The sequence below is a fragment of the Agaricus bisporus genome, assembly GCF_000300575.1.
Source record: "Agaricus bisporus var. bisporus H97 unplaced genomic scaffold AGABI2scaffold_3, whole genome shotgun sequence".
NCBI lineage: Eukaryota > Fungi > Basidiomycota > Agaricomycetes > Agaricales > Agaricaceae > Agaricus > Agaricus bisporus.
Genome location: NW_006267366.1, coordinates 573,717 through 596,771, shown reverse-complemented (window position 1 = coordinate 596,771; position 23,055 = coordinate 573,717). Strand labels below are relative to the sequence as shown.

At 46.5% G+C, this 23,055-nt stretch overlaps 5 protein-coding genes across 5 annotated transcripts; 3 read left to right on the top strand and 2 right to left on the bottom strand.

Annotated features, from left to right (window-relative positions):
- Positions 1–1,654: 1,654 nt before the first annotated feature.
- Positions 1,655–5,113, top strand: AGABI2DRAFT_115997 (hypothetical protein; the record flags this gene model as incomplete). Its single annotated transcript, XM_006458975.1, has 7 exons — positions 1,655–1,800; positions 1,865–2,118; positions 2,231–2,271; positions 2,325–2,456; positions 2,508–4,586; positions 4,649–4,838; positions 4,893–5,113. The coding sequence occupies 7 exons, from the start codon at positions 1,655–1,657 to the stop codon at positions 5,111–5,113; spliced, it is 3,063 nt and encodes a 1,020-aa protein (XP_006459038.1).
- Positions 5,114–6,712: 1,599 nt separating this feature from the next.
- On the bottom strand, positions 6,713–6,941 carry AGABI2DRAFT_134576 (hypothetical protein; the record flags this gene model as incomplete). The annotated part of the gene is made up of 1 exon (XM_006458974.1): positions 6,713–6,941. A coding segment is annotated over exon 1 (203 nt), but the record flags the coding sequence as incomplete, so codon positions are not given.
- A 4,472-nt stretch (positions 6,942–11,413) lies between these two features.
- AGABI2DRAFT_134575 (hypothetical protein) lies at positions 11,414–12,858 on the top strand. Its single transcript, XM_006458973.1, has 6 exons — positions 11,414–11,523; positions 11,574–11,654; positions 11,712–11,764; positions 11,818–11,910; positions 11,967–12,155; positions 12,230–12,858. Exons 5-6 carry the CDS (start codon positions 12,114–12,116, stop codon positions 12,752–12,754), a joined length of 567 nt encoding a protein of 188 aa, XP_006459036.1. The 5' UTR covers positions 11,414–11,523; positions 11,574–11,654; positions 11,712–11,764; positions 11,818–11,910; positions 11,967–12,113; the 3' UTR covers positions 12,755–12,858.
- A 1,683-nt stretch (positions 12,859–14,541) lies between these two features.
- On the top strand, positions 14,542–18,698 carry AGABI2DRAFT_191112 (hypothetical protein). The gene is made up of 13 exons (XM_006458972.1): positions 14,542–14,823; positions 14,887–14,952; positions 15,010–15,170; positions 15,227–15,249; positions 15,311–15,335; positions 15,386–15,425; positions 15,471–15,512; positions 15,569–16,238; positions 16,295–16,368; positions 16,429–16,851; positions 17,189–17,617; positions 17,683–18,184; positions 18,255–18,698. The coding sequence occupies exons 1-10, from the start codon at positions 14,665–14,667 to the stop codon at positions 16,591–16,593; spliced, it is 1,425 nt and encodes a 474-aa protein (XP_006459035.1). The 5' UTR covers positions 14,542–14,664; the 3' UTR covers positions 16,594–16,851; positions 17,189–17,617; positions 17,683–18,184; positions 18,255–18,698.
- Positions 18,699–19,993: 1,295 nt separating this feature from the next.
- On the bottom strand, positions 19,994–21,611 carry AGABI2DRAFT_141680 (hypothetical protein; the record flags this gene model as incomplete). The annotated part of the gene is made up of 3 exons (XM_006458971.1): positions 19,994–20,834; positions 20,890–21,194; positions 21,252–21,611. The coding sequence occupies 3 exons, from the start codon at positions 21,609–21,611 to the stop codon at positions 19,994–19,996; spliced, it is 1,506 nt and encodes a 501-aa protein (XP_006459034.1).
- Between the last annotated feature and the right edge of the window lie 1,444 nt (positions 21,612–23,055).

The following is a 23,055-nucleotide window of genomic DNA, read 5'->3' as shown; positions in this document are numbered from 1 at the left end:
GTGATTGTGGAATTTGTCAGGACCAGTATATTGTGATGTCACGGAAATATTCAACATAAGGACATCTTCTTACCCGATCTTTTGCAGCGATTCCGCAGGACTGTTCATTTGGAACTTTGAATGATGTTATGACTCCTTATCGAATGGTATTCAACTTTTTTTTTCCAAGTAACACGCCCATCACGCTCATCAAGAGAGATGCTATTCGGAACCGGCAAGTTCAGAGATCAGGGAAGCGTCAGATGCCACCTGGTTTGTTCCATGAATACAGTACAAGCTAAAGAGCATATCAATTGGGTGGGTAATCGAATCCATCATCTGGACGCGCAAAAGGATGGAAAAATTATGTGTCCACGTTCGTCGCGTGATTACGGACTAAGAGATGATTTGGGGCAATTTATGAATTGGTTTAAAGCTTGGGTGATAAGTTGAGACGCATGAGAACGAGAGGCGCGGACAGTATCTCAGAGTCACGTGCCATCTGATTAAATTACGTAAGTTAATACCATTATAAGTTAGTACCGCCCGGCGCCGACTGGTGCCAAGGTGATGATATATATACTAACTGACAGAACACACACCGTGGTGAACGGTAGTTCAGAAGATACATCGCCGTGATTCTGATCGGAAGTTTCAATTCCCATTTTTTTTTTGATATTTAAAAGGCCTACAAGTTCGTTGTCGGTGTTGATTTTAAGACACAGGGTACAGTCGGAACTGTGCTAAGTGGTGTGCCTGCTCATACTCGGTACAAAGATCCAGAGTCGAACTCGGTTACGGCCCTGTAGGATATCGTGGTAAACCCTGAATATGAGCCAGTGGGCGTACGGTCGACCCTAGCTGCTTCTGGTTTCTAAAAAGAGCTATATACGCCGATTACAATAAACGGCTTACATACCTGCGTGAGAAAGATGAAGCAAAAGTGGAAGAATGAGCTGATAGAAGGAGAGTACGAACGGGCATATTGACTCCGCCTGTATGAACTCGGCTAGGGCCAAGGTTTTTAAAGACTTCGATGAACTGCTGAAGTGAATTATATCGGCACGAGCATAACGTGAATCAGGGAGTTAGATCGTTGTATGTGCACCTTCGGTGGGGTTAAGGGTCGAATCGTTGGAGATAGAGATCATACAGACTCTACTCCTCGGCCTGTCTGAATTTCAAAATGCTGAGGACTATGTTTCAGTGAATGATATGTATCAATGATCATCGCATGCAGTATTGCAATATCATGCTTGTTTAGGAACAATGATGTCATGCGGGCATCAAACAAGCGGTTTCCGGTCTCTTAGATTGCACAGTTGCTGAATGAGGCTGGACCGGAGAATCAAACCTTGTTTCAATGTTCCGGGTAGAAAACAAATGGGAATCGATTCTCCAAGGGCCGAAAGGGACCCTGGGATAGGCAGATAGGTGGCTTGAAAGGTAGGCTAGTGCCAGCGAAGAATAGCGGGTATGCGGTGAGCAACTGAGTGGAGTGGACGGGCAGCGGGAGCAGCGTGTATGTAACTAGCCAGACCGAGAAGCGGACGATGTGGTGCGGGCGCTCTCCGGAATTCCCACTGTGACCCTGAGACAAGCTGGCCTCGTTGCGGGCGTCGCTTATAACGCCAACGCCCGGAATACACTCTAACCCTCCTTCTCTTCACCTCTCATGCCCGCAAATCTCTATGATCTGCATCGTGCCGCTCTGGACGGCGACGATGACGCCGTCACTCATGCATTAAAAACAGGCGCTGACATCAACGCCCTCGACGATCAAGGACGTACCCCAATCATGTGCGCCGTCGCTGGCGACCGGTACGCAGTCTATGCCCTTCGAGATCATGATCGTGTACTCACCACACCGAATCGCTCCTATCAGGTGGCAGGAGATCGACGCGTCGGACGCGTCCTTCATGACATCCAAACGTCTGAATGCTATACGCATTATGCTACGTCAATCCCAAATATCCCTCTACTGCTTGAACGCCCCCCATACCGCCACAAACGGTGTTATCCCCTTAAGTATGGCTGCGTGGCTGAATTTTCCCAACCTTGTGCAAGTTCTTCTCGAAGAGAGCGCGGATGCTGTCGCTGTAGATGGCCTGGATGCTCATGGAGCTACAGCCCTCATGTGTAAGTTTTTCTCGGTTATCATTCACTTTTTCATGTGCCTAGAGCCCTATCTAATTGTCTGGATTAATCTCTTTCGTATTGACATTCGCGGCTAATGTTCTGGAATTCTCAGATGCGGCGCGTGATAATAATTTGAACGTTGTTCAGCTTCTTGTACGTCCTTGCACTAGACCCATTCTGGAATGCAGTTCTGACCACTCACATAGCTCTCCCATGGCGCACGGCCCGACCTCAGAGACTGCAATTTCCGCTCTTCAATCCAGTACGCAGTTACCCATCCCCAAATTCTATGGCTCTGTGAGAGTATCCTTAGGCGCCACCGTTGGCGTGAGAGCCAAGTATGGTTTTTTATCCGACCCTTAGAAGACGCTATTGAACATCGATTCTAGTCTACAGGTACTGTCAAACTATCCGTTGGCGTGGGTGAAGAAGCTTCCATAGAACACCTTCTCTCCCTTGCCCGATGCGCTCTTCCTTCAGTAGACCAAACCTCTTCTGGCATCTTCATTGAACCTCCTCCCCAACCTATCTTCGCTCCTGCCCCACTCTCGCGGTCAATCAAAACTCTTGTATCAACACTGTCGAATCCTCCTGATACTGCTTTTCTCCAATCTGTTCTATTTTCCCCAGCTCTCCCTATAAATGCTAGGTCTTCGCTTTACCCCCTCTCCGTCCCTATCCTGGTGAACCGCCCCGATGAACTTGGTTGGAGCCTAATTCATCATGCATGTTCATTCACCTTTCTCTCCTCACCTTCAAACCCGTCATCGCTCTCTGGCAAGATGCCTGAAATCCAAATATTGGACATGCTTTACCTTGCTGGCGCCGATATTTCCCTCTTCACGGTAGAAGAACACTATACTCCCCTTCATATCCTCGCCAAAACCTCTACAACTTTGCCAAAAACGATAACGACCATAGTAAAAGAGCTGATCCGGGATTTTGTCACGCATCTCGTACGCGATCTCGACGCACCTCTAGGTGCTCGAGATAAAGACGACGAAACTTGTTTACATTTGGCCGCCGAATACGGGGCTAATAAAGTCGTGCTCGACATCCTCTTGGATCTGGATAGGGTCATTAATGATGGTCGGGTATCCACGATGAAAAATTCTCGAGGCTATACACCAGTCGAACTCGTTACCAACGAAGAATTAAAAGGATCCTTTGTGGTAATGAAAGAAAAGATGGAAATGGCTACTATCCGCCGGGGTTCTGCCGCTTCTGCTTCTTCGGCACTTTCGGGTAACACTATTCGCGGATCGGAAAGAGACCTTTCATTGACGGCTGTCGCTGTTGATGATTTTGGCGTTAAGGCACCATCGTCCCTGATCTCTACTCCGGCGGCGGAGGAGATATCATTTGATCCTGCGGATATTGACCCAGAACAAAAAGCGTCTGCGTTACTTGCGCATATGCGTACTCACGTACCGACGCAATATACTCTTAATCAGATGGACACTCTTGTTGGTGTTCTTGTCAAGCACTTCCAGTCGAAAATTGAAAATGCGAGGAAGGAGGTGGATACTGCGAAGAGGAAGAAGGAAACCGTGAAAGCGAATGCGTTAAGTCTTGGTGCTGCGTTATGCTCTCATAGACGAACTCGGAGTGGTGATAGTGGTTGTCGTAATGATGATAATGAAGGAGAGCGGACGATTAAAGGGAGGAAAGGAAAGGCCAGAGAATCACAGGATTCTCAAGTGACCCGTGTTAGTACCGGTTCGAGGGACGGCTCGACAACCCCGACGTATAAAAACATCTCCACTCAGACTGCTATGGGAATTGGGAAGAATGAATTTGGGACAATGAAAGGACAAGGATGGACGGAATGGTTCGAAGGGTTGATACATGTTGATGAAGTAACGGTGAAGAGGAAGAAGGAGAAGAAAGAGAAAGTCAAGCAAGTTGAGGGATTTGGAGTTAGTATCGGGGAGTTCGGGAGTGTCGAGAGGCTAAAATCGGAGAAGGAGAAGGAAAGGGGCGAGAAGGGAACGGTTTTGGGGACGCATATACTCAAGAGTTGGTGGAAGAAGATGGTTACGAATGACCATCCACTTTCTCCAACCAAAGCCAACGGCGGCAAATCGAAATCAAACGAAAAAGTTTCATCTACCTCGCTCTCATACGATATTCAAGATCCTGCAACATGTCCTGTGGGCCATGAAGTCAAAATACCACCACCGGCCTCCACATTCTCCCATAGTTCACTCGCATTGGCTGAAGATGTTGGCAACACTCAGGTGACCGTCGAGTTGCAGGAACGATCTTCGAGTTATTTGGCGGATTTGGCTGAACAGCAAGGTGAATGGGTGATTGGAATGGCGTTGAGGACTGCTCCTTATGTTCTGAGTTATGCGAGGAGGGATTTAGAAAGGATCGAGATGGGTTTGAGGAGTGCGGAAGAGTATTTGAAGAATGCTGAAACTAGCGTTGAGAGAGTAGGGAGAGTGTTGATGAGGGCGTTGAAGGTTGGTCGCAATTTATGGTTGTTGAGCTGATAACGACTCGTTGCTGATGCTTATATTGTTAGAAACGTCGCGCGATTATGGACGAACACTTACAGTCGCGGACTGCGACACCTACACCCGTCAGCATGAGGAAAACTCGTCCCGTATCAGACAGTGCAGTTTCTTTACCAGACAACTGGCCCTCCCCGCATACGACTCCGGGATCACCCGGACATCTAGGCTACACTCTTTCACTCTCCCTTCGACCGAGTTGTGCGTCCATATCGTCTACAGCATCCGACTGTTCCTCTCTCTCAACCGCAACAGCAACAAACTCCCCTGTGGCGAAGGCCCCTAGTGCCATCGCTAGTGGTAGTTTGCATGGAGAAAGTTGGGATGACGACGAGACGAGGACGATGAGGAGGCTTTTGTTGAGGAGGATTGAGGCGCAGTTGAGAGCTGCGTATGATGAAGTGGATGGTGTTGTGAAATGGATATCGATTGTGCAGGATGTGGTTGGTGGTGTGAAGAGGAGGACATATTTGTGAATGGAAAGTATGGATGGATGGACGATAATGACGATTTACGACTCGAACGACCTTTACGAATATGGATGAACGATATGATGAAAAAGAGAAGCACTGAACAAACAAAAACGACTTACCGCCTTCGGCCTTCAAACTTTTTTCATTTTTTTCGATTTTTTTTTCTTTTGATCTTTTCATGTGCGGTATCTCGACTCCTCAACATTCTTTTCACTCCCCTTTCATCTTCTGTAAATTATTGTATCTATAGATGTAACTCATCCACACGCTCTCAACGATTCCTACTCGTTGATCTAGTGCTCTGTCTCTATTTGCTTTTTGTTTTCTTGTTCTTCTACACTTTCATAATCTCTCCATTGCTTTTGTTTCTTTCGTATGTCTCTTGCCCATCACATTTTTTGCATCCACACAAACAAATCCCTTGCATTTTTTTTTCTTTACCCCTTCATTACAATGAAACGCAATTACAATTTTCTGAATCGGACGCTCACGTTCATGTTTCTGTATTCCTTGAGTCTTTTTGGACGCTTTCGTCTTCGTCTTCGTTTTCTTTGCTTTGAGTAGTTGTTTATTTGCCTTATAGTTTTACTGGTTTTTGCATCATTCCGAGTATAGCGCTTTTTTTCATCTAGTGTATCGTAGATTCGTCGCTTTTTTGTTGTTAGATGTTGTTGAAGGTGAATGCAATTTGGTCTTGCAGTTATGATATATATGAAGCGAAGAACATATTCATTTGTATTGTGGACAGTCCGGGCATTAGTACTCTTGTTTCTTCCGGTTCAGTTTCGGTAAGAATGAATGAAGGAAAACCATCTCATCTATTCAAATCGATTAGTTCATTGAACTTGAATGTTGAATTCGAAATTTTTAAAGATCCATTGCACGACGTAGATACCCTATTATACGTCCTAGATGTGCGACAAATGCTGTTCTACAGTACATACAACATGAAAACTGAAACGTATAATTTACCCAAATACAAACCGCATACGTCAAGACCAAGAAAGAAGGAGACGATCAACGCAACCGCTTTCAAATGGAATCACAAGAACTACTCAGCCCTATCCTTCAGCTGACTTGACGTACCCAGCAATTGCCAAAATCCAACAATAACATTCGACACCATCTTCTTGATCGACATATCCTTCAGCCTCACAATCTCTTCACTCCGGTCCTTCAGCTCCTTTCGCAACTCTTCTGTCTGACCTTGTAGCCGTTCAACTTCCTCCTCTACTTTGTACTTTTCGTCTATCAACGTCTCGAGTGAGATTCTGCTTCGTTCCGTCACGTCACGAAGAGTCATTTGCGCGGCATTGACATCTTCTTCACTCTTCCGTATGCGTTGATTCAGCGTCATCATCTCGCCGTGGAGAGCGTTATTCCGCTCAGCTAGAGCGCTCAAATTCTCCTCTTTCTGCTTCAAAGCCCGTTGCAGCGCCTCTTTCGTTTCGGAAGCCTCCCGACGTTGATTGTCTATCTCCTTAGCATGACGACGAAGGATCCCGGCCTTCTCTTCTTTGAATGACCGCTCATTCGAGATCAACCTAGAACTCGTCTCGTCGCTCTTGACTTCGAGTGTGTGCAGGGCATCCTGAAGCGTAGAAACGTGTTGCCGTAGATCATGGACTTCCCGTCCAAGGTCTTTTGAAAGGTTTTCGGCCTTCTCGGCGTTGGTTTGTGAGGCCTCGAGGGAAGCATGAAGTTGCTGTGCGGTAGCAATGAAAGACGATAACTCGTCTTGAAGACCTTGGATTCTATTCGTAGCCTGCATCATCTCGCGTTGGTGATTCTCCGCCGTCTTGGATTGCTCAATTTCAGCCATTTGCCTAACCTCGACCAAGGTCTTCTCCAAATCCTTCACCTGCTCATCAAGACCCTTCTTCGTCTCTTCGAGATTAGCGCATTTACGTTGTAGACTCTGTGTGAGCAAGTCCTTCTCGTTGACAACAGTCTGCACGCGACGAAGACTGTTATTTAGCTCGTTCTTGGTAGTTTCGAGTCGTTGAACCTGCTCGACCCGATTCGAAAGCAACTTCTGCGTGCCATCTAACTGTCGGCGTAGTTGATTTGTCTGATTAGTTAGGGCAGTTTTTTCCTTTGTCGCTTCCTCTCTCGACGCCTTCGCCTTTGCTTCCAAGCCACGAATCTCCGATTTCGCCTTGGCCAAATCACCATCCAAAGTCCCCGCGCGTTGTTCCTCCTTCCTACACCTTTCCTCCGATTGCCCCAACTTCTGCCGAAGTTCGTCACCGGTCTCCTTCAGTTTGGCTAGTTGATCCTCACTGTTCGCCAGATCATGCTGTAGAGATTCGAGAGATGACTGGAGATTGCGGACTAGTTTACGTTCAGCATCAATCTCCGACGCATGTTGGTTACGGAGATCTGTTTGCGACTTCACTGAATTTTCTTCTACAGAACGCATTCGGGCCTGCTCTTCTTCGATTTTCTGCTCCAAGTCCCGCTTGACCTGCTGAAGTTCGGATAACTGTTCTTGTTGGAGTTGAATTTCAGCCAAACGTTTATTCGCCGTTTCGGAGAGTTCAGAAGCGTTGCGTTGAGAAGATTCGAGCTCGGAACGAAGTTCATTGAGGAACTGGGTAGAGTTCGACAATTCGTGGTGGTATTTTTGGATTTGATTTGACGCCTCGACCATCTTGTTCCCATAATCTCCAGCTAGCTCCGCTAAAGCCTTCTCTGCATTCTGCTGAATTTGTACGATCTCTGCCTCCATCTCAAACCTCTCCCCCGCGAATTCCAGCTTCAATGCTTCTAGAGCAGCGTTTTGTTTGCGTGCATCCTCGAGCAAAGCAGATTTTTCCGAAAGATTTCCCTCCAACCTCTGCAGTTCGCCACCGAGATTCTCTTTCTCCGCTATAAGGTCCTTCACCTGCCCATCCTTAACCCTCAGACTCTCTTCCCTTTTCGCAGCATCCTCTCGCAGCATCTCTTTCTCTCGTGTGATCTCCGCGACTTTCTCCTCAAAGCCCTTCTTCAGCTGACGTTGACTAGTATCCAGAGACTCTCGCTGCAGTCGAATTTCTTGGCGGAGACTCTCTAACTCAGTGGTATGTGTGTGTATCATGTCCGACTTTTCCCTCGCAGCAGACTCCTTGGCCAACGTCATCTTTGTCAACATTTTGGCGTTTTCATTCTCCAATGTAAGGATACGTTCACGAAGAGCCGGCTCATTCGAGACGGATTGCGGCTTTTCCACGTCCGATTTTTTATCTAGGGACTGAGCAATAGAAGGGGATTCCTCTGTTACGACCGTAGTCGCATCCGAAGAGGCTGAAGGTCTCCTGAGGTAGATCTTTGAGTGATGACGTTTTTATCGTAACACGGTTAGCAACACATACCGCTCGGTCGCAGTTCGCGGTCCCTTATTTTGTACAGTCTCTGCTTCCTCGTGGCCTACACTACTTTCTTCCCTCTCAGCCGTACCATTTTCTGTCTCCTTGAGCTCTTCTCGTACAACGTTTGACTGTTTCACAGAAACTCTTGCTTGTAAATCGATTACGGATTGTGATGGCGAAGAGGAGACTGCAGGCCGTTGAACATCCTGAGAGGCCACAGACACAGTCGCGGCCGCAGGCGTCGTCCTCATAAAATAAGGCAAAGCCCGAGCTAAACCACGAAACATATAACGTTTCCCAGCACCGGCATCAGCATTTTGGTCGGGTAGCAGAGGCTTCCTCTCGTCGGAAGTCGTCATAGTATCTTTGCTAGGAACCGTTTGAGGAGTGGGAGGAGTTGCGACGAGTGAGTCTGTTGCATTCTGCCAGCCTACGCCTGCGAGGAAAGACATCGGCAACGAAATAGAGATGAAGGGATATGAAAATGACTTACCCATTCACCGGGGATGGGGACTTATATGAGGACGCGTGCATGCGGCGTGTTCGTTGCTCCAACCAAACCAAAGCGGCAATGAGGATAGATATGCCGGTGAAACCAGAGAAAGGAGTCACTTCGAAATCAGTAAACCCTGTACACGCGCTCGTGAAGAAATGAAGAAACTGAAAGTGGTCGATCTACACGAGTCGACGAAACGTTGGAAGGTAGCTTACACACCTCGGCAATGCCTGAGAGGTGATGCAATCAGTAACAGACCACGTAGACGCCCTTAGAACAATGTCGTATGTTACGTAGATGTGACGGCCGTCAGTGTTTCGAACATTCGATTGTGAAGCCTTGTTGTTAACGCGTGTTGGTGCATGCAAGCTCCTTGTAGTCTGAGTGTCGCAAACTCCGATGCCCGGAGTTAGTTACACTACTCATATTTCATTCCTGATATATTCCTAAAATCAAGAGAATATTCAACGTTATCGATAAATGACTTCAAGTTGAAGGCGCACCTAGACCCTTGAAAACAAAATGCATGCGTCCTCTGTTGAACGTTGATATTGATTGAAAGAGCAGGATAGACGTCAACATCAAACAGAAACAAATAAACAATTGGTACGCGTTAATTTCGCGCAATGAGCATTGAGCATGGCTCGATTCCAAAATGAAGGTCGACAGACATTCCGCACGCGATGCATGAACCTTCAGCATGAACGTTGGCTGATCACCCGGTATCGGGACGTGACGGTGAAGGGGAAAGGCTCCAGTGTGGATTCCAGTTGGCATGCTTGCAAGCGCCAGAATCATCAAAACCCTGCTTTTCACTAACTAAATATCGTGGTTGACTTATTGTGGACCTCGACTACCTAGACTAGTAGTGGCTACTACCGAGAGTCTGCGCCAACAGAAATTCAACGTCCATGTCTGGCTCCGCTGTACTGGTTGGATAGTATTGAAACGCAGTTATGTTCAAGCACTTAATGATCGACGAACGCAGCTAATGTGGGTTACCTGACGTCGGAGCCGCTAGCTGGCTAAATCACCATCTGGGGACCACCTGAAAGTCGATCGACAATGCTTGCCTTCAAGTTAGGAATGACTTGTAGCAAGACGACATAGGAGCCCGCTCCGCTGCTGGGACTTAATGTCTCTTGCTTTGGCGTAGTTCTAACTAAAACGGCTCCTCGAAATTTCCCGTCTTTGATATGGCATACCTCTCACCGTGATACTTACAGTTACAGCATCCCTAAACTCTTCAGTAAGATATTCGTTTTGATAAGAAGTCCGGAAAGCAGCTCGATGACCTTTCCGAGGTGAAGAAGAGGAGCCCTAATATGAACGGATCGCATCAACCCGATGATATAAATCAGAATCCTAACTATGAATTCTTCGAAGGACGATCGGGTGGTTATGCCGAGGTAGCCTAAGAGAGGTACTAGGCTCACTAATACGGTATTGGTGAGTCTACGACAGAGAAGTGGTCTTCAACGGCAGCCAAACCTGATTCTGTGCAAGCTCACAGTTGGTGAAAATATATGGACGCCGCACGATGGTAACTACACCGTCACCTCCAATATGGCGAATCAATGAGTACAGTGGAGCCACACACTGGTCCGTCAAGGAGCTTGAAAACACTAGCCGGAAAGTGCCATAGAAAATGCCCTCTGACGCACAAGATAGATGTGAGAATAGACTTATAATTTCAATTAAGACTTGCACCGACCTCTAAAACATATTTCCTTCTCAATCGACTACTTGGCGCTAGACTGGGGAGCTCAAGCCAAGTTCTAGCCGATAGCTATATGAATACTCGAGTTCTCGTCATATTAATGCAATGATGTGCAAGTCATTTACCAGTAACCAAAGGTTGGTTACTTGGAAATTTAGTAATTTGATTGGTCACTGATTTTTCCCAATCAATACCGAAAGTTCAGTGACGGTCGCAATCATCTCTGGTCCTCCAAGTCAACGCCCTACCAAAAAAAAAAGCGATAGGCAATCGAGGTTCGTGATACAGTCAGGAGCATTGCCGGTCACTTGGCTTCACACAAGATGTGCTGTATTCCTGGCTTTGTATGTTAGCGGTGTTTCGTTTTCGTATGAGTCTCAAGTAAGTATCAAAATGCTTAAGGTTCAGGGCTTGGCCGTGGTCCGAGGGAGTATTATATAATCAATTAGGTTACCTCTTATACGGTCTCTACATACTAAGTTACTTCCATATGATCTTCTTGAACGGCCTCGTGTTGCCTCATGTCGCCATGATGCATTCTGAAGTCAATGAAAACACCAGGATCGTGGGAGTCGAATGTCGGTGTGTTTTTGACAAGGTCAATGGAATTCCAGAGCGCCCCGTCTAGATAAGCATATCGATCATCGACGTCCCCTCTGGACCATGTACGTACGTTTCAGTCCATCGATAACGAGTGATTTCGAGTCTGATAGTGCTGATACAGACTCCTTTTTCGTGGCGTGTACGATTCTCCATATACCCAGCGGCAACTGTGCATCAACCACCGACCTTTTAGGTGTTTGAATTCTTGATTCGTTCAGCTCGAGAAGGCGTACCTTGCTACGTATGTCGTATATCATTGGTTCATGAAACTCTAAAACACGTTTTCGATAGGGGTATAACCACCCACCTGCTTTACCTTTCTTTCGCAACTCTAGTCCTACCCTCAAGGTACGACGTTAGTCATGGCAGCTCGTATGTATTCTTAGTCCACTGGGCTCTTGTTGTCTTTCATCTAACAAAGACGTGAAGAACTTGATCAGGTTCTGAAATTAGGAGATAAATCAACTGGTCGGCAGCTCAAGGTAAGTTCCTGATCCTACCTACGCCAAGACAAGATTAACATGAAATTTACCAGAAAACCGTCACGGCGACGGTCGATGAGATATTCGATCTAAGTCTCACTTTTACTCGTCAACCTCGAGATACTTTTGATGAGCTTGAACGAAAAGTAAATTTATGTTACCGATCATCTATCTGTTCTAACCGAGAACCATTTTTTACTAGCTAATAACCAAGTTTCCGCAATTCCTTGATAATCCTCGGTGGACAAAGACAGAACGAAGAAGAAAAATGAAAGCGGTTTACCATTACGCTCGAGCGCATTTCTCATTTCACAGGTGTTTGACGAAACCGCTCAGAGAGGATGGTTCGATGCCCAGAGGGACCGCGAATGAGTATCGCGAGAAAAAGCGAGTACGTTTTCTTTCCTTATTGGCCTTGCCAATTTGTTAGGAAGTAACGTTTTGTTTAAATTTTTTTCTGAACAGCTCGAAATCCGAGATCTGAGGAGAAAATACCAAACTCCAAGTTCATCGCGCCGTGGTACTCCAGCTTTATCGCGCGCCACACCAGTTCCGGAGCATGCTATGCTCACCAGATCTTCCGGTTCTAAAACTTTGCCCAACATTTCTCGTTCAACCAGACCTGCTTTACGTAGTTCAACTGCGACTCTCGTGGACAGGAGCTCTTTAGCTCAAGCTAAAACATATTCCCTTCCTGCGTCACTCCAAACTCACGTCGAAGAGGTCGCCGACTTCTTACGTACATGCAACCCCGACATGACATATTTTCTACCTGCGTTCATTGATTTTGGTTGTCGCAGTCAAAGCTACTTGGAAGCATTGGCCAGTTACTCAGACGAGCATATGGACGACATTTTCATGAGAATGGCTAGCAAGGCGCTGCCTGAAGTCGTATTGACGGAGATGGATATTTGGGTTTTGAAACAGGGGTTGAAGGAGTTTGTGGATACTACGAAATCGGATGCGAAGAAAAAGCGCAAATCGTGTTGAAATATTTTCAAGATCTCGTAGATGAATGTTCTTGTTTCGTTGGTCAAGGTGTTTTGGAGCATCAAGAATACTAATTCCAAATGTATGCTTTTCGGTTTTTTTGTGTACTAGTGATGTTCGATCAATTGTATATTTTTGCTACTTGGGGATAATGTTTTTGCCATTCTTTATTATAATCTACAAGTATGAGTGCACCGCGTGGTGACTGTAAAATCACCGCTCCTTCCCCCCGTCCATTATCACCACACTTATCGACATCCCCTTCGAAAAACGATTTATACCGATCTACGCCTCCCGCAATGAAAACCAACTGTCCCGGATGTCAATACGATACCAAAAGAAGACAAGAACGTCGTATACAACGAACGATGAAAGGAAAAAATAAAAAAGCTGCTGGAAGGACGTTTGGAGATGGACAGGCAGGAATCGAATCGGAAGAAGAAGTTGACACTATGAGATATATGATTGACGCTGTTTGGGCTGCAGCGTTATCTCGTGTTTCTAAAGCACCGGGACAAAGAGTGACGTTGGATGAGATGGGTGTAGATGAAGAATACATCAAATCTTTGGCTCAGAACTCGAACGGGCCGACACCTCATCTGAACAATAGAGGAAATGTAACGACTTCGAAGACCCAGGTGAGTATTTGTCGAATCTTCTCCCTTTGTCGTCACTGCGTGGTATATGCTCACACGACGGACTCCAAGATCAATGGAAACCGAAGATAGGCCTTGAATAAGTACCAATGCATCTTCTGCGCCTTCAAATCCGCGCAAATCGGAATTCAATGCTCGGTCGGGGTTAGATGAGGAGCATTCGGCTGAAGGTGCGGCGGGTTGTTTGAATGAAGCGGATAAAGGATCGCCGGAAAGTGCTGCGTCGGGCGGAATGAGATAAATCCCTTCCCCGGTGACGTTACTTAATCCACAGCATGTACCAGAGAAAGAAAGAGTTCCCATGAATATTGAAGATAAGGGTCTCTGCCGAGGTGCCAGATTATTCTGATAATCATCGTCGTGTGCCTGCGTACGTGAGGTACGTATGGCTCCCATGGAGCTAAGTAAGGGAAGGGGTTCCATAGGGATTTCAGGAGCGGATCAGTCATGGGTTCACTCTGGTTTTGAATCCGGCCATCTGATGATTTCGAAAGTCTCTTCTTCAAAGCTCGAAATACTTCAGCAAACCCGCGAGCTTGAGTACCTCCACGCGTGTCCGAAGTTGGAGCAAGTTGAAGCAGGAAGTCAAGGGAACAGATAATACATTGCGGTGATTTCATTCCCGCACTAGTGTAAGTCCGCTTTTCTGGATTTTCGGCATCAGTTCTGAGCCCAAAAAGTAACGCTGGGTCTCGATCGGATGTATAAATTTCGGCTCACTGTCATCGACTTGGGGCACACATGCAACAGGTGGCGGCGAGTGGGCCATAATGATAATCCGTGACTTTTGGGAGTCATTGATTGTTTGTTCCATAGAGGTTGGTATAAGAGTTACAAGTAGACTGACAGAGATTTCTCCGGCCTCTGCCAGCATCTGCCGTCCTCTCGGTCGCTTCCCAGAAGCAATACCAAGAACTCGGTAACTTGGCGTATCTATCTGCCGAAATGTCCTTCCTCTGGCTGACATATCACATTACCATCGAGAAATCCGGGTTGGAAGAGACTTTCTCTCGAGGCGATTCGCCCGCCCAACAGCTTACATAAGCTGTCGGTTGAGGGCAGTTCAAAGGCTTTTTTAAATTTGAAGCGCTCCTTAAAGTGGCCGATCTTCTCTTTCTCATCGCTTCATCTTCCCCACCTACTCCTCTCTTTTCGCGCGGCATTCTTCCTTCCTTGCTCTCCTTGACTTGCTGTGCTAAAAGGCTGGGCTCCTTTGCAGAAGCCCTTTCTACCAGATATCTTATTTTAGCCGTGATGACTGCCACAGAAACCCCTGTTGACGAGGAGACACCTTTGTTGCAACAGCAGCCGAAGAAGAAAACGCCCCTACCATGGTCTCAATATTCACTTGTTTTGCTTTTGCAACTAGGCGAACCAATGACTTCACAGGTCATCTACCCGTTCGCTCCTCAGGCAAGACTTATCTGCTTCAATTGAATTGTGATTCAAATCATATAAATGAATGATGGTCTTCAGCTCATTCGGGATCTCGGTATCACCGGCGGTGATGAAACTAAAGTGGGGTATTATGTTGGAATCATGGTTTGTGCTATTTTTTGTCTATTGAGCTAATGGTCAACTGACGAGTCCACCTGCCAGCAATCTCTGTTCTTCTTCACGCAAGCGTGGACTGTTCTTCACTGGAGTCGGCTGTCGGATAGAGTGGGCCGTAAACCGGTCATTCTAATCGGTCTCTTCGGCCTTTCTATGTCCATGTATTGCTTCGGCTTGTCAACGACATTTTGGGGGCTTGTCATGAGGTAAGTCATGAGCATACTGTGGCTTCGATAATGAATTTCATGTGTTTGTTCAACAGTCGGGCTTTGAACGGAGCTCTAAGTGCGTTTTTTCTGCGTAAACCTACGATGACGTAGAAGATTGCTCATAGCTTGAATGATAGATGGCAACATTGGAGTGATCAAAAGGTTTGCATTTGCACCTAAGAAGGGGCTCAGCGTGCTCACCATTATAATAGCATGATGGCAGAGTTGACCGATTCGACAAACATTGCCCAAGTAAGCGGCACCTCCTTTTCGATTTCGGTATGCTGATTGTGCCAGGCTTATGCATACATGCCGATAGCATGGTCAACCGGTGGAACTGTGAGTAGTGCTCGTGGACATCTTTCTTATCGGCATGTGACTTATAAGTTTTGTAGTTAGGTCCAATTATTGGAGGATCCCTCTCACATCCAGCAGAACGATTCCCTTCCCTATTCGGGAACAGTGAATTCCTCAAAAAATACCCTTACTTTTTGCCTTGTGCAGTTCCGGCCACGTACACCGTCTGCGCCTGGCTTATTACTTATATCTTCTTGAAAGAGACAGTTCAGCGTCCGACATCTTTCCGAAACCTTATTTTTGGATCTGATAAAAAGCTCAAGCTTGAACAAAATCAAGTTGCGACCGTTGACGATAGCGATGACAAACCTCTTCCTTTACGATCTCTGTTGGTGTTTCGAGTCATCATCGCTGCAAGCAATTACGCTTTCCTTTCTTTGGTCGACATTGCTTTCCGTGCAATTCAACCGGTGTTCCTTTCGACTCCTATTGAATTGGGTGGACTGGGACTTCCTCCTTCCACGATTGGAAATATTTTATCCGTGTATGGGGTTCTCAATGGTTTCATCCAGATCTTTTTCTTCGCCAAAATGCACGATCGCTGGGGCTCGAAAAAGGTTTTTACAGCCGGCATTGCCGCGTGTATCCCTATGTTTCTTCTCTTCCCCATCATCAACTATTTAGCACGTTCGCAAGGATTGACCCCATTGGTATGGGGCTTTGTATCTCTACAGGTCGGCTTGGCTATGATGCCAAGCTTGTCGTTCAGTGCGTGCTTTTGCTTTGCTGCTGTTAACTCCCGTTGATAATTACTTCTGAACCAGGCTCCATTTTCATTTTTATCACAGCAGCGTCCCCTAACAAGGCTTCTCTTGGCGCTACCAATGGATTGTGTCAGGTGGGTAACTCTATCTGACTGAGACGCAGCAGGAGTAATGAGTCATTTATTCTGTTATAGGTGGCTGTCAGTGTGATGCGGGCATTCGGCCCTGCAGCGGCGAATTCGTTGTTTTCGCTGTCGATGGCATATAACTTGTTGGGTGGATATCTCGTCTATTACATACTTGTTGTAATTGTTGGTATTGCGCTTTTTGTAGCGTCTATTTTGCCGAGCTCTGTATGAGCTCGAATGTGATTTTTGAAACCGGAAAGCACGCGTGAACACAGCAGTAGAGCAAACAGAGCCAAACAAATTTGGCCTGTAGCGCACTGCCACGATGGCCCTTCTACTCATCCCTTGTCTCCTCCTCTCGCCACCATCCCTGACTGCTGAACCCCCGCTTTAGCTCGGCTGAATCTCTAGGATAATCCCCCCTTAAAGATGTCGTCGTTCACGGCATTGATGGCGTTGAGTGCGTCCAAGACGCAGGAGCAGAATAATCTGGTCGAACGGGTCAAAGAGGAGCGCCGGAAGAAAGAGCTACTCCAGCAAAAACAACGAGCGGAACAGGAGGCCAAAGAACGGGAAATGGAGAAGAAGTTGCGAATTAAACGTTTTGAAGAAGAGAAACGGGAAGAAGAGAGAAGAAAGAGGAGGGAAGAGGCCGAGAAAGCTAGAGAGGCGGCTATCCAGCGTAAAAAGGACGAACAACGGGATATTTTACTCTATGGAGCCAAGAAGGCTGCTTCCTCGAGGGCTTCTACATCCTCCTCACTGGCCGGCAGTAATGGTCCCAAGGAACGACGGAAGGGACCGGACGGCAATGATGATGACTCACCTTCTGGTTTGGTACTCACGCGAGAAGAATTACGAGAAAGACGGCAGCAGGCTGAGATGAAAAGGTTATATAGCTCAACGAGGAGGTCTGCGACTGCGCACTCTTACTCGAAAGCTGGGAGACGACTCCCTGGCGGAGCAGTGGATATTACAACAACATCGGCAAGTCCCGATTCGCTCTCCGGCAAGAGCGTAAAGGATCGAATCGCTTCGATGCCCAACACTCTGACGAAATTGAATACGGTCAAGAGGGATACTAGGACTATCGATGAGATTAGGACCGACCTTCAGAAGAAGAAAGAGGGTAAAGTTTTGGATGGTGATGAGGCGAAGAGTTTTGATGATTGGTTCTCGACCAAGAAGAAGGAACCGATCAAGAAACCTCATACCAGCTCTTCGATTGGTTCTGGTGCCAACACTCCAACGTCCAGTGAGCTGAATTTTTTCACTCTTTGGCGGTGGCAAGATACATGTTTGCTGATCGCTCTCGTGTAGGCGCTCCTCCTCCATCAAACCCCTCTCCGTCGGTCAAGAAGCTCGCCGCACCTCCTTCATCTACTGCAAGAATACCCAAGATTTCCACGGCGAAGTCTTCCATGCCGAAACCATACTCTCAGCCAAGCTTGAAGCCGACAAATGGTTCTCAAATTGGCTCATTCGACAAATATCACTCTAGCAAAGGCACATATCCGCATCCAGCCAAAGGTTCCAAGTCATATCCCATTGATCGTGAGAGAGACAGGAATTACTCTTCCAAACCGAACGTCAATTCTGCCTATATGAAAAAGCGGCCAAGGTCTGAGAGTCATTCCGAGTCTCCTCCTCCGAAGAGGAGGGCCCAGTCTGGAGATGACGAAGATCTACCAGGAGATATCAGCTCGGAAATTTGGAAACTATTTGGCCGAAAGAGGGATAGTTATGTCGCCATGGATGTATTCAGTGACGATGAGGACATGGAAGCGGATGCTGATGCTCTTGAGCGGGAGGAAATGATGAGGTCTGTTGTTTCGCTGAAATGTGTTTATTTGACAATCGCTGACAAAGTGGCCCTTTCGTTTTCAATTCAGTGCTCGTATCGCCAAGAAGGAAGATTTAGAAGCCTTCGAGGCGGAGCGGAGGCATGAAGAAGAGAAACGTAAACGCAAGAAGGAGAAAGAGCGGCTCTCTCGCTATTGAAACTTTTTGAAGGTGAAAGAAAAGTTCCTGCAGCGGCTACCTAACCATGCATCTTTGAATATCGGACTAACGGAACGCGGACACTCATCATCGGCTATCATCCGCACTTTCAGCGTTGAATTTACAATCATACCCCTTGCAGCCCCCTCATACTCCATCATTAAAGAGTTTGTTTATAGTATTGATGGTCTTCTAACCTCCGCGATCGGTTCTTGTTTTATTAATTGTTTTTTCCTGTGCCAACATTATTTTTTTCTTTTGTTTTATCACACCACAATCACGTAACTATTTCTGTAACAACCAATCCTCATCGAACGATCAACTTTTTTTTCTTCATTTTGCCTGTCTTGACTAGTATGTTCTCGGTGTTCAATGGCTAAGGCTACAATTTTGAATGTTCCGCGTTACATTTTTCATTCCATTTTGATCTACCTCTTTCGTACACTTTTTTTTTAGTGAAGAGCTTTCTCAGCATCATTCACTTTTCTTTTTTTCTTTCTACAGATTGATCCTCTCCGTCTCCATTCATGAAACAACTCATCAGTATCACCCACAACAGGTTTTGAAATTCACGAAGATATATCCGTCTATGGATTTAGATCTCTATGTACTCGTCTACTGCCTCAATTTTTTTTTCTCATTTTTTCAACAATGTCCTTTCTTCTTTTTCTTTTTTGTCTGTCGAAATGATATGCTGTTTAGCGCTGTATTTTAATTTCATGTTGTTAATATTTACTTTTTTTCGTTCTGAAGATTAAGAAGAGGTGGAGTTATGATACGTGGAAAGGGAGATGCACGGGAGGTGAAGCTTGAAGAAGTGACATAGTTGGAGAGGACGTTGTGATGCGGTATGATAATTATGAGGAAAAAAGAAGAGAAGTAGTGCTCAAATTGTTCACTCAGTGAGATCTGAAGTCCACATAGGTAGCAACATTCACGCTCTTCAGAAATTCTTCACGGAGCCCGTTCACCCTCGGATTCATCCTATTGGCAGGCGCAGAAAGGATTCGAGGAAAGCTTGGTCGGCTTAAACGGATCGGCCGATCAGCCGAAGATATCAACTTCTCCACGAAACTATCCGATTCTGTTGTCAAAGCCTCGAAATTTTTCTTCGATGTTTTCTTTAGAACGATCGAGCGATGATAGAAATATATGTTATTTTTAAATGTGGATTCGGGCCGAGTGTTCAAAAATAAGGTGCTTTTATTATTGGGTGTGGGTAGAGACCGTAGAGTGGAAAAATAATCCAAGGGTGATTGAATTGCCAGTGAAGAGCAGAGGTATCGAGAACACAAGTTAGGTGCTAGAAGCCTAGAACAGCGAGGTGTAATATATGAAATTCGAAGAAACATTCCATCAAAATTTGACTCCTTGTAATTTATGATACATTGAATTGCAATTTCGCCAGCGTACCAGACACAATGGCGGAAAACGAACTTGAAAAAATGCGAAGAGTTGTGGTGAATACGAAGGTGATAGAAATGCGGTCGAACAGATGATTGTCGTCAAGACAGTTGGTGCGAAATCCGCCGCGGGCAGTGGTGATATTACGATACTAGGAAAATCGATAAGATAAATTAAGACATAAATTAGGGTAATGATTAATCGAAATGGCTAGGATGACTGACAATTATCTTGGTACCTCAACAAGTCTCAAACCCGCCTCTCCACTTTCATCATTCCAATCATCCTCAACAACCGTCAAGTAGATCACTCCCGAATCATCCTCCATATCATTCCAACTCGTACTACTAACCGGCGAAAGTGGAAGCACTGTAGAAGCGTTGTCTGTATCACTTTCCAGGTGGACACTGGGTTGAATCACCACCGGGGGTGGTTTGAGGCTGGAAGGGAATTTCGGTAGTTTGGATGGAAGGGGTAACATCGATTTCATCATCTTCGGGTCGCTTGATGTGGCTCGATGTCGAGAAAAACCGTTGAAAGCTTCGACAGCATGAACTGGTGGCGGGGGTGCAAAGTACGCATTGACTTTCCCAAGGTCCTCTTTACTGAGCGGTGGCAATTTCAAATTAGGCGCTGACCGATTACGCTTATTTGGAATTTGAAGCAAGTCCTGGCTATGACCTTCTTCAAGTGATTCTAATGGATGTAAACATTGGTCACCACTTGCAGGCGTCAACGGGGTTGGTGGTAGATTGAGTGAGGACGACGAATATGTGGAGGATGTAGATGGTGTTGAAGAATGAAGTGAAGCGGGTGAGACTGGCGATGATGACAGGAGGAGACTTAACCGTTTTCTCCATTGTTTCGGCCACTCAAACTTGGATAACCTGAGCGGCGACCTACTGGAGCCCGACGTAGCCGAGGAAGCAGTACTTGGTCGCGAATTTTTTCCATGCTTCCACATATCAACACCAGCTGTTCTACCACTATCCGAGCCCTCCGAGCCGATGGAGGGCGTGTCCGAGGAGACAGTAACAGGCGACGTGCCAGGCCTTCGTGTCTTTTCCCTTTGATTTCAGAAGTGTCAACGTGGAAGAGTAAAGGATGAAACTCAAGGCTTACTTTGTTGGAGTTTTATTACTACTACCGTCTAAATCAAGCACTGCACTTGCATTTGATGTAAGATGCGCAATTGATGCCCACAGTTTGTTCCGTTTTCCCATCATCGCTAAAGCGTCCGTTGATGAAGAAGCCTTGAGCTCGTGTTTCGAGCGGGAAACGGAAGATGCAGATCGTTGTGGCACGAATGACGCGGGACTGAAATAGGGTGCAGAAGATAATCGCGAACGCGATGGTTTCGATAATTCTGAGCTTGGACTAGCTTCATTTGATAACGCCGACGGATAACACAGCGGTCGATGACCACACTGTTGTTGTACATCATCAATTGGTTGCAAGTCTAGCCAACGAACACTCATACATACCTCACTTCGACTTCTTCGCCTCCGGTTCGGTACGAGGGTTGATTCATACTGTTCCGATGTTAACGAGCCATCAGATATTGCAGTCATTTGTATGGGAGGATTGCTTTGTGGCAGCATAGCTTCCGAAAGTGATGGAGGCGACCATAGTGTCGCCGCTGTCAGCGGCATTTCCGCGGTAGTTGGTACAGACAACATTGCCTCCTTTGAATCGAGGACATATTCGGTGTCATATGTATAAGGCTGAGGGCCTCCCATGGATGACTTATCCAATACGGTCCGTGACTGGGTTCCCAAGGGGTTGCTCCCAGGAATACTGAGGTCGATTGGTGGAGGGATGGTGCGCCTTGTTGAACTCTTCATGTCCTTGTCGATGGTTCAATCAGGATATACGCTATGGCCACGTAGAGGACCAGACTGCTAACGAGAATGCTAAAGAAGTGCACATGGAAAACGAGAGAAGTCAGCTTATTACTCTACTACAACACATCTAGATTCTAGACCTCACCTCGATGAGGACCGGAAGGATACGGGACTACGTGCGCAAGACTTTCCAAACCGAAGGGGCCCGAGGTTGATTTATGCTGCGCCGGTTGATGCCAGACACTTTTCTATGCGATTCAAATGGCCTTGTGATACACCGATGTTATGCGTCGAGACCACGTCGTTAGGCAAGCTCGGAAGAGTAAAAAAAAGTCGAGAAGTGTGCCAAGTGGGTGCTTATACCCGAAGCTGCGGCACTACAGGGTGGGACGGCGACTGCACTTTATAATAGGTGGTAGGGGCGATGCAACAATGGTCAATGCATGGAGGAGGAAAGAAAAAGGAAAGCACTTGCCGCAGACAAGTTTGCATAAGAATGCACCGACCCTTGCCCCAGGTCTATGCTAAATACATATTCAAATACCGACGCACCCGTCGAAATACCTGTTTCTCTGCTCCGTTAAACGGAACCTGGGCCTGTGACTCCGATGGGTTAACCGAGTCACGCATGCCTTTTACGGCATAGTCTACTATCTTGGTCTGCATGCGGCGTGTGCCCATTTCTTCTCTTAGCTAGCACTTCAGCTAGTTATGGTGACTTGGGCGAATAAAAGAAAGGACGCAACAGAATCTCACATCCCCGCATGCACTTGTTATCCTTTTTCTATCCGTGCAAATGGACCTGTCCTATTGACATTATCCCGGTCCTGACTCCTGAAGCACTGGAACGACTTCCAATGATCGAGCCTATTCCACCTCCGTCGGTCCATCTCTGATCTACTGGCTAGGCCGGGAAGAAAGTCCACCACCGCAGAAGCATGTACTCGAACTTTCTCTGTCAGAACCGGTCACGATAATCTCGGGAAACTGCCGTTTACCTAATATAGTTAGATCAGGGATTTTGCTGATCCACCCTGATCCCAGGGCTTTTTTCTAAGCTTCTTCTTGGCTTTTTCTTGCCTTGATCGATCACAAAATTCTGACCCAACGGCGTAAACCGATCAGGCCTATTTCAAGTTTCTTCGGACGGTACAGCCTTTTATCCAGGTATGTTTAGCACGTCTGATGCTTCTTCAAAGTGTCAAACCCTAGCGTAGGCTTAGACCGTGCATCTAAAGGCCAAATTAATCGAATTCTATCGGTCGATGAAAGCATCAATCCCACTATTATATCCTCTTTGCCAATTGTATAGGTGATAAAGCTCTCCCTTTCATTTGTGCTGCGGTTCGTGACTGGTATGTATTTGTCATCGTTTACAAATTGTTCAAGTTTGCCGAAGTCCATCTGTATGCTTAACTGGCCATCCGCATCCTGACCAATGGTT